Source organism: Drosophila rhopaloa, unplaced genomic scaffold, assembly GCF_018152115.1.
Source record: "Drosophila rhopaloa isolate 14029-0021.01 unplaced genomic scaffold, ASM1815211v1 contig_163, whole genome shotgun sequence".
NCBI classification, from domain to species: domain Eukaryota; kingdom Metazoa; phylum Arthropoda; class Insecta; order Diptera; family Drosophilidae; genus Drosophila; species Drosophila rhopaloa.
This window is the reverse complement of record NW_025335043.1, coordinates 7,379,634-7,389,548: the sequence shown is the minus strand read 5'-3', so window position 1 is coordinate 7,389,548 and position 9,915 is coordinate 7,379,634. Positions and strand designations below refer to the sequence as shown.

At 41.5% G+C, this 9,915-nt stretch overlaps 3 protein-coding genes across 5 annotated transcripts; 2 read left to right on the top strand and 1 right to left on the bottom strand.

Moving 5' to 3' along the window:
• The first annotated feature begins 305 nt into the window (after positions 1-305).
• LOC108043056 (phospholipid scramblase 2-like) lies at positions 306-1,978 on the top strand. 3 transcript variants are annotated; one of them, XM_017121595.2, is made up of 4 exons: positions 306-445; positions 818-1,078; positions 1,145-1,546; positions 1,601-1,978. In XM_017121595.2, exons 2-4 carry the CDS (start codon positions 833-835, stop codon positions 1,826-1,828), a joined length of 876 nt encoding a protein of 291 aa, XP_016977084.2. In that variant the 5' UTR covers positions 306-445; positions 818-832; the 3' UTR covers positions 1,829-1,978. The 3 variants fall into 3 exon arrangements, with proteins under 3 accessions (XP_016977084.2, XP_044314192.1, XP_016977083.2); XM_044458257.1 differs by having other exon boundaries at positions 310-445; positions 818-1,546; positions 1,633-1,781; XM_017121594.2 differs by having other exon boundaries at positions 311-445; positions 818-1,546.
• A 348-nt stretch (positions 1,979-2,326) lies between these two features.
• On the top strand, positions 2,327-4,553 carry LOC108043057 (ubiquitin-conjugating enzyme E2-22 kDa). The gene is made up of 3 exons (XM_017121596.2): positions 2,327-2,738; positions 2,958-3,110; positions 3,658-4,553. Exons 1-3 carry the CDS (start codon positions 2,676-2,678, stop codon positions 4,039-4,041), a joined length of 600 nt encoding a protein of 199 aa, XP_016977085.1. The 5' UTR covers positions 2,327-2,675; the 3' UTR covers positions 4,042-4,553.
• Positions 4,554-4,917: 364 nt separating this feature from the next.
• Positions 4,918-8,865, bottom strand: LOC108043055 (uncharacterized protein KIAA1841 homolog). Its single transcript, XM_017121593.2, has 6 exons — positions 8,840-8,865; positions 7,533-8,472; positions 6,226-7,165; positions 5,713-5,950; positions 5,431-5,656; positions 4,918-5,368 (listed from the first exon to the last, which is right to left on the bottom strand). The coding sequence occupies exons 2-6, from the start codon at positions 8,450-8,452 to the stop codon at positions 5,017-5,019; spliced, it is 2,676 nt and encodes an 891-aa protein (XP_016977082.1). The 5' UTR covers positions 8,453-8,472; positions 8,840-8,865; the 3' UTR covers positions 4,918-5,016.
• Between the last annotated feature and the right edge of the window lie 1,050 nt (positions 8,866-9,915).

Sequence of the window (9,915 nt, the reverse complement as noted above, 5' to 3'; positions counted from 1 at the left end):
TCGTCCAGGGGGTATACCCTATAAGTAGATCGCCGAATTCATATTGAATCGTTTGTCGGTAAAAATTAAAAGAATTTTAATTACATTTTTTTTATATACTAAAAATTGTTTTGTGTTGTTTAATGAAAAAAATAGTCATATGATTTAAAAATGGTAACATTATAATTTTTAAATAATCAAAAATTAAATATTGTTTTGGTGTCAGAACGGTTTTTTCGAGAGAATTACTTAATATATATTGAAAATCTGCGGCAGTAATACCACATATACCCGCTTTCCGTAGCAATACCTTCTATAAACACAAGATCGTATGCCGCATAATTAATGGTTGTCTATTATTTTCGGACTGTTGCCAAGAGAGGCCTACGCCTTAAAAGAATAAACTTCTTATTTTTGTTTATAGGAGGCAAAACAAGTTTCATATTTCCGACCGCAGACAAGGCAGGTGAGCGTAATAGAACCAAAATACTGAGGTCACAAGAACTTTGATTTATGCTGGTTTTGTTCTATAAGTTTTATGTATTCGGTGTTCAAGATCTGAGACGCAATGGAAAATAACCTTAGCTCCGTGCCAATGAAACGCTGTGGCTAACTGAAGCGATGGTATATGGGGAGGTTTTTGATCCGATATCAAAAACAGGTTCGGATCAGACAACTTTATTTGAGTAGGTCGCTAGGCCATGGTGCAGTAAATGGAGCTTATCAAAATAAATCTTCTTAAAATACTAATCTAGTTAACCGGTGTTAAATTTGTTGCATTTACATATTATAGAACTTGCTTGTCTCTATAATTGTTTTAAAATTTTTGTGGTTTTAGCATACTTGGATTTTAATGAATTCCGAAACTGCGCCCCAAACCCCTTTGGGTTCTCAACTGCCATGCTTAGGAGAGGAAACAAACCAAGTGGGTGATGGAAGCGGTTCACCACCGGACAAAACCATTAGAGAACCATTTCACCCTTTGGTAGGATATCCTCCCGGGTCCGTAGGATATCCCCCAGAGCAGCTACCCATAGTAACTCAACCTGGAATAGGCACTGGAATGGCAAGAGGTGGACCAGCTGGGGACTGGAAAAATGTAATACCAAGCAGTGCAAGTGGATTGGAGTACCTAAAGATTATAGATCAGCTTCTGGTTAAGCAGAAGGTCGAATTTTTCGAGGCCATCACTGGATTTGAGACCAACAACCGGTATTCCATCCAAAACGCCTTGGGACAGAAGGTGTTCTATGCGGTGGAGGACACCAACTGCTGCACCCGTAACTGCTGTCCGGAGAGACCCTTCCATATGAAGGTGTTTGACCACTATCTGAAGGAAGAGGTGATCCATCTTCACCGGCCACTGGGCTGCTCCTCCGTCTGTTTTCCCTGCTGCCTGCACAGCATCGATGTTTCGGCACCACCCGGAAATGTCATCGGTAGTATCGAGGAGGAGTGGTCTATTTGTCGACCTTCCTTCCGCATCCTAAACCAAAGTGGAGACCTCGCCCTACGCATTGAAGGACCTATGTGCTTTTGCTCTGTGTGCTGCAATGTGGACTTTAATGTGAGTATCTATATTATTTATTTGTTTTCACAAACTATAGACTATTATTGTTAGGTGGTATCTCTAACCGGTGATAATGTCGGCAGGATCTCAAAGAAGTGGTCTGGACTTGGGCGTGAGTTTTTAACAGATGCGGATATGTTCGGCATCACTTTTCAAAAGGACATGGATGTTAGCCTAAAGGCGGTTTTACTAGGCGCCACATTCCTTATAGATTTCATGTTCTTTGAGAAGTCTTGCAAATGTTTATTTAAGACTTGTGATTGCTGCCTTAATATTTAAAGGAATACCAATCTTAAACTTAGCAAGACCCAAAAATTGTATAGATCTTAAAATAGATGAGAAGACTGAAAACTCAGAGGACTGAAAAATAAGTTGAAAGAGTATTATCAGTGTTCTTCGTTTAAATCATTTTGTTTAGCTGTCAGAAAATGTATATCCGAATCGATCATCTTTATGTATTTTTGTTATGTATTATTATGGTAGTCAAATAAATCATTAATTGCTAAAGAAATATTTAGAAATTGTTTAAATTATTTATATGTCCATTAAATGTTTTTAAATGACTTAAAATTAAAATAAAATTTGTATAGCCAATAAATTTATATTTTTAATGAGTTACTTAGAAAGTTTTTTACAACCAAACAATTTTAAAAACAAATTTTAGAGGACGTTTTAAATTTTTTTGCGCCAACTTCATATATATATAGATATATCGATTAGCCTATCGATAGGGGTTCTGGAAGCTCGAGCTTTCAGAATTTTTGGCATGCGGTGCTGCAGCCACACTAAAAAACAAAAAAAAAATAGCACAGCAAAATAGACGTGCTGAGCAAAAGTCAGTTTCGATAAAATTGGGATATTGAGCTTGTTATTTATTGTGTGCTGGTCGAGCTCCTTGCTTCGACAATCCCGGAAAGCGATAGAGTGGAGCGACCTTGGAGTGGATACCAACCAGGTGTAATTTACGCAACGCACCACAAAATCCGCAAAATTGCACAGGGCCAACAACAACAGAAACAGGGAAGAGAACGGAGAAGAGCGAAGAGGAGAGGCGGAGAAAGGAGAACGGAGAGAACGGAGAACACAGAACAGAACAGAGAAGAGAGCCCGAAACAGAAGAACCATCATGGCGAACATGGCAGTGTCTCGGATCAAGCGGGAGTTCAAGGAGGTGATGCGCAGCGAGGAGGTGAGTTTCGAGGACCAAGGACACTTACCCGCTCCCTTGGCATCGCCAGCTGCACCACCACCCTTAATGGTGCTGCAGGGGGTGAGGTCCACGGCCCGGGGATTTGCTTCCATTTTTTGGCGCGCTTCTTGGTTCGATATAGTTAGGGTAGAATATGTAGAGCAAAAATGTAAACACTGCCCGCACTGACTTGTATTAATAATGTGTATTCACTGACAGATCGTCCAATGTTCCATCAAAATCGAACTGGTCAACGACAGTTGGACGGAGCTGCGCGGCGAGATCGCTGGTCCGCCCGACACGCCTTACGAGGGCGGCAAGTTTATTCTGGAGATCAAGGTGCCCGAGACATATCCCTTCAATCCGCCAAAGGTTAGTACAACACAAGGAAGCTTCAGTCCCTCAATACGATTTATTTACCAACAAAATACATTTAAAATTGATAATTTGCATTAAAATTAGTATTGTTGTAAATAGAATGCTGCAAAAGTGATATTTATTGTCTTATCACTTAACCAGGTCTAAAAAGGTCTAAGTGCCTCAGACAAATCCGATCAATCCCTTAAAGATAAGTACTTCGGTGTACCCCTTAATATCCTTGTGATCCTTTTTAATATATTAAATTGTTTAAAGGATGTTAATCCTCTTGTTAATATAATATTTAAGCCGAAAGATACATCTGAGAATCAGAAAATAATCAACAATGAGTAACTCCTTTTTTTCAGAACCCTCGGGATTTTTTAAGAATTTTAAAAGAAAAGAGCAACTTAAATATGAGCAAAACTAACAAAAACGTAAATTTAAAAATTCATTTATATTTATTTAAAACTACAAAAATGTTTAAAACCTTGTAAATGTAAAGCTTAAATTATAACTTACGATAAATACAGCACTGATTTCAATTGAAATTTGCTTTTAGGTACGCTTCATAACGCGCATCTGGCACCCGAACATTTCATCGGTGACAGGCGCTATTTGCCTGGACATTCTGAAGGACAACTGGGCCGCGGCGATGACCCTGCGCACTGTCCTGCTGTCCCTACAGGCGCTCCTGGCTGCCGCCGAGCCGGATGATCCGCAGGACGCCGTGGTGGCATATCAGTTCAAGGACAAGTATGACCTGTTCCTGCTGACCGCCAAGCACTGGACGAACGCATATGCGGGCGGTCCGCACACCTTTCCCGATTGTGATTCAAAGATCCAACGTCTCAAGGACATGGGTATCGACGAGCATGACGCGCGCGCCGTGCTCTCCAAGGAGAACTGGAACCTGGAGAAGGCCACAGAGGGCCTGTTTAGTTAGCTTGCCCCAGCCACGCAATCACCAGTACCATTCACGGCGGCGGCTTCACCAGCAACTTCAGCATCAACCTCTCAGATCGGCAACAATGCTAAATTCTAGTAAACACACAAAACCCACAAAATGATTATCGTAAATTTTGTCCACGAAATGGCATTGCCCTGTAATTATACCAATATTTTTTCTGTTCTTTATATTTTTATGAATATTGTGCACCTTTTGCCGCTGGGTGGGTCACCAAAAGGTTGAGCCTAAGGCCATGCCACCCGCCCCTCAAGCATGTGTTATGCAATTGAACCCAGGGTTCCGTTTCATTTTCTTACGTGCAGTTGCATTTATTTGCAGGTCCTTTTTTAAATAATACAGTTTTTTCCATTTCAACCCTATTTGTACCACAAACAAAAATGATTTAAAAAATTAAATGTGAACATGAGAAGTGTATAACAAATCGAAGTCTTTGTAAATTGCGTTAAGTTAATAAATAAATAAATAAACAAATATTAAGAAATGCTTAATGAGAAGTTATGATTTTAGTTTGTGCAAGACAGCCTGCAAACTTTAAATAATTTTTGTAAAACTCGTAGTAGACTGAAAAATGGAAAATGTAATTTACCCTAGCTTGACGAAATAAAAATTATATTTGTTTAATCCAATTTTAAGGCTCTGTCTAATGCCAAAATTTAAATAAACTCCAACTTGTTGGTCATTTACAAACCTTTAAATTTGTACTGATTATATAAAAACCAATCAACGTACATAAGATGATAAATTTATATTCTCCATATTATTTAAAAAACGTTTAATGCTTTTAAGATGCAATATAATCATTTATATATTTTTCTAAATTTTCAATTAATATAATTTTTTTTCTACTTTTTCAATTAAATATTTATGATTTGCGCTAAATATTTTACTAATAATCTGTGACTAAATATTTGGTCTACGATCTTTGCTGGCGAATGCAAAGAAAACGAATTTCTACTTGTGCTTCTGCTTGGACATGACGGAAACGGAGGATCCACCCGTGGCGATTGCGGATCCCATGCAGGTGTTGCTGCTTTGGGGCAACGAGAGGCCAGTGGCATTGGCTCCCTGGATATTGTGATGGCTGTGGCGCTGCTTCAGCATCTCCTTCCACTCGCATTCGAGGCGGACATAGGAGCCGCCCAGTGGTTGGGCATTCTGGACAAGGCACTGATCCGTTCCGGTCTTCTTGGTAACATAATTGGCCACCTGTTTCATGATCTTCTCCTCGAAATCCCGCTGATGATCCTGGTTGCTGCGGGCCGATAGCTCACCAGACCAAAAACGGCCCGAGACATCGGTGGGACTGGTAATAAAGTTCAGATATGTATTATATATATTTTTGTCTTTTGATCTTCATAAACTAACCGCTTTCGTGACTTTTTGCCACGTGCCTTCCTAGGTGGCGGACGATGCTCCGACTCGCAGCCATCACTGCTGGAGCTGTAATCCTCGTCGTCATCGTGAACGTTGCGCATGCGCGGACGCAGACATCGAGCATCATCTTCACTGGTGGACGTCGTCTCGGAATCGGTGCTGGTGTCCATTTGATAGCGCGATCCACGCATCCTACGGCTCACCCGGTGGTTTGTTACTATCGATCAGAGATTAGAAATGAACACTTTGATGGAAAGACAACCATCTACCCACCCCTTTTCAGCACACTGTCCATGCAGAGCTGTGGCAGCAGACCTTGGCGACATCTCTGGGGAGTCAAGGAGATTCCCTGCCAACTGGGACTGATCTCGCCGGCGGCTGCTAGTTCCTGGATCCTCAGAGGTGCCTGTTCGCAGAGAGCATAGTTCTCGCCCACCAACTGAGCAATGGCCAGGATGGCCCGCTCACGATCCGTCTCCACCAGGACGCTGTGTTCGCGGAACTGGCAGCCCTGAAAAGGTGGACATATAATTATTAGGACTGATTTCTCAATGTTTGTATTGTCCGTCAGGAAAGTGACCTTAAAGCTAACCTTTAGTTAAAATTAAATTTTTTTTTAAGAAATAGACTAAGATATAACAATGCAATAATATAACCTCTAGTTGGGAATTAAAAGTTATTATGATATATTGGGAATACATTTTTTTTGAACCAGCAATCATAACTTTGAGAAATCTGACCTAATCTTAAAAATTAAATTAAATTTGTACAATAATTAATACAAACATTTGGTCCCGGCAGCGTCTCGTAGCGGAAGGCCTGCTGACCACAGCAGGAAAATCGTCCAGCGGGTCCAGCATTGCCCACGGGTCCCAGGAAGTTGGGTGCCTCCGGATGAAAGCGACACCAGTGCATCTGGTAGACCGGAAAGTGAGCCTCGCAAGTGCAGCAGTACAGATAATGGCAGTGACCCCATAGCTTCCAATACACTTTCCGCCACGACTTGAGCTCCTTGAACAACTGAACGATATAGACGTTTAGGTCCCAGTTGGCATCCCGCACATGGTGGCTCATCAGTTGACCCCAGCGATTCAGCCGGATGTTGCTGGGCACACAGCTCACATAGGATTTCATGGTGTTGGTCACGCAATTGAAGCAGCGGGAGCAGCGAAATAGCCCGGACATGCTATAGAAATGTCCCCTCAGAGCTTCCGGATCGGGTTCGCAGAGCGACTGTATCAACTTGGTCCACAGGCGCGGTGTCACTCGCTCCTTTTTATCCCTCACCATCTCCAGCTCCAGATTCGTGAACATGGCCGCCAGTCGGGTGACCAATGCATCGTTCAGACACGAGAGATTCGTGGATGTGCGGACCACCTCGCTGAGATGGGCATGACAGAAGGCCAGGCACTCGAGAAGCAGCGGTTCCATCTGCAGAAAGCTGGCCGACACCAAAATGGGCACCACATTGTTGCCATCCAACTGCGGACCGCTGCTCTGGCCGGAAACGGGGAGATCCTGGCTCTGGGCACTGTGCTTGATCCACTTCATCAGCCAGTCAAATATGAGGATGTCGCAGTGCACCGATATGTCCATCTCCTCCAGCCGTTGGCCGGCGGTCACATCCGCAAAGTAGCCCATTTTGGTCACCAGCAGATGTTGCGGGCAGGTGAAGTCCTTCGAGGTGTTCTTCACCTCATCGCAGACATGGATCACCACTTCGGGTCTGTCAAAACAGAGGAGAAAGTTAACGACAGTTTTCATAAAAATACAAATCTGAAATGCTGAAGAAATGTACGATAAAAGTTTTAAAAAACGGTAAAAAGATTTTATAATACTTTTATCGTATATTTCTGGTACGCAAAGCTGGTTTAGCCTTAAATAGGTTTTGATTTTGTTTCAATTCCCAAAGTCACTTTTTAATATATTATGTAATGGAAAAAAGTACAAAGAAAATTTGAGAAAATAATTTAAATACTTGTAATTAAAATTGTATTTAGAATTCTAGAAGTTCTTAATAATAAATAAATAATTAAACCTATATTTGGTAACCAAAAAAGGAATATTGTTTATATCTCTGTTTATATACTCACTCTTTTCTTTCCTGCCTGGCATGCTTACTGTCCTTAACCAGCAGTAGGGATTTGCGTCTACCGGCGTTCAATCCAATCGGCTTGGGAGTCGGCTCCTTGATCAGCGCCCGCACCATGCTATTGGTTATCTGATCCTGATGCAGAGCATCTCCACCGGGATGAGCCTGCTGGAGGCAAGGGGCCGAGGGAGTAGCTGCAGACAGAGGAGCATGCGAGTGGCCCAGCTCCATCATAGATTTGGATGCTCCGGAGGTAAGGGGAGCAGCGGGTGGAACAGGATTCGGAGTGGGAGTGGGCGATGTCTGGGTGAGAAGCTCCTTCGGGGGCTGCAGCTGCTTGGGCTTATTCCTGCCATTCTGGAGCTGAGTGGGCAGCGGAACCGGGCAAATGAAGGACAGCACCGAGTCGAGGACGCCCTCGTTGATGGCAGCATCCAGTTGCTCGCCCAATTTGGGATGCAATCCCCGGTAGGTGGACTCTGGACGGGATGTGCGGCTGTGGTGACTGTGTCCCGAACGCAGTACACTGGATTTCGCCTCCTGGAGCAAACTGGAGCGACTCTCGTCCGTGTGGCGTATACTGGAATTCCGTGACGGACGTCGCAGGCCGAGAAGCTCGTTGACCAGCGGATTCTCCGCCAGTTGCGCAAAGTCGAACTCGTCCTTTTTCGAAGTTCTCTTGGATGTGGGGGCATTGCCCTCCATTGGCGGCACCGGTTCCCTAGTGTGTGGTTTCCCCATGTCGGCCTTCGCTATCATATCGTTCACATGACAGGATAGTTTCAAAAACTCTAGGAACTCGTTCAAACTGATTTGAAACTCGGCGCCGTTGCCGGTATCGATGGATTTCTGGGAGGGAGCCGGCGGCGACTCCTCCGGCTGGCCACCAGAGGCTCCCTCGTCGGAGCCCGATTTCTGCATCCTGGCCGATGCACAAATTACTGGGAATTGAACATTATTGATTGATTTATCCGTTGCTCTTAACAACAGTAGTTGCGCCAAAAACAAAAAAAAAACAATGCAACTGGTGACCCAAATTGATTTTTCAAGCTATTTTGGAAATGCAGGTCATATTATTATCACATTATCAAAATTTGTATGACTTTAAAATAGTATTTTAAGAAGCGTGCATCTGCTATATATTTACAATTATTTATTACAATTTTATATACCAAATCATAAAATTGCTTTGGGATCACATCGAAATTATAATGCCTCTCTTATTTATTTCAATGTGAAAATAAATGCAAGGTTTTTCAGCTATTATAAGTTAATTTTATATACTTTATAATGAATAATTTAACTCACAATTAGATGTTGTTACTTTTTACTCCTTCTACTTCAACCTGTTTGAATTTATTTCTGCAAGCAAAAAAAAATTCCCGTTAAACAAAACGGAGTGCTGTAAAGCGCATTTTGACAAAAATGGCGGGGTATTCAAATATGACGTTGGATTCAAAGAAAGAATCCAGTCAAAGAAAAGTCAATTTTTGCATTTGTTTCATTTCATCATTCTTTTATGCATATCATTATTTTGAGTATAAAGCCTATTTCCCCTATGCATCGTAAAACAAAGTATACAAAAATTCCATACAAATTAAAAGTAAATTATTTGTATAATCGTACGAAATAATTTGAATTGGTGTACTGGGAATTAGTCGATAAAGTGCCATATGCGAGAACTTAGCTGGTTATTCATAAATTTCAAGTTCGGCTTAAAAAATTTCCAACGAATTTCATATACTTGAGATTGTGCCCATTAAAATCCCCAAGTGAATGCCAATGGTCGAGAATATGTTCTTTTGGGAATACGAATAATCATCAAATTACTTGGCTGTTGATTTTAAAAGTCAATTTTGTTCGATGAAAACATATATAAACTGCGAACTTATCCCATCGAACTTCAGTCAAGTTTAGCTATCCGCGCTAAACACATATAGATCAAAAATATTAAGAAAGTGCAACAAAAATTTGTTATTTAACTATTGTGAAGAGATCTCGAAATCTCTGCTAGCCTCGGATCAAAAAATTAGTGAAAAAACATTTGAAAGCCTGTATCTGCAAGCTCCCCAATGGAAACAGTAATGATGAAGGATATCTCCTGAGATAATCCCCACACAAATTTCAATAACCAGAACGAGGAGTATAATCCATCAGAAAAAATCCATGAATATGATGTTTGAGGTTTGTCATTATATCGCCCATCTGTTTCCTGCGTTTCTAATAACAATTTTTTAGGACGAAGAAGGGGCCATCTTTTGGTGGAAAAATGAGGGGTAATTTTCCGTAGGGACAAATTCATTTTGTAAAAATAACATCGATGCTTATTTTGCCATCGGTATTGAGAGAATGAGAATTAGAATTCATAGAATCATAATGTTTTA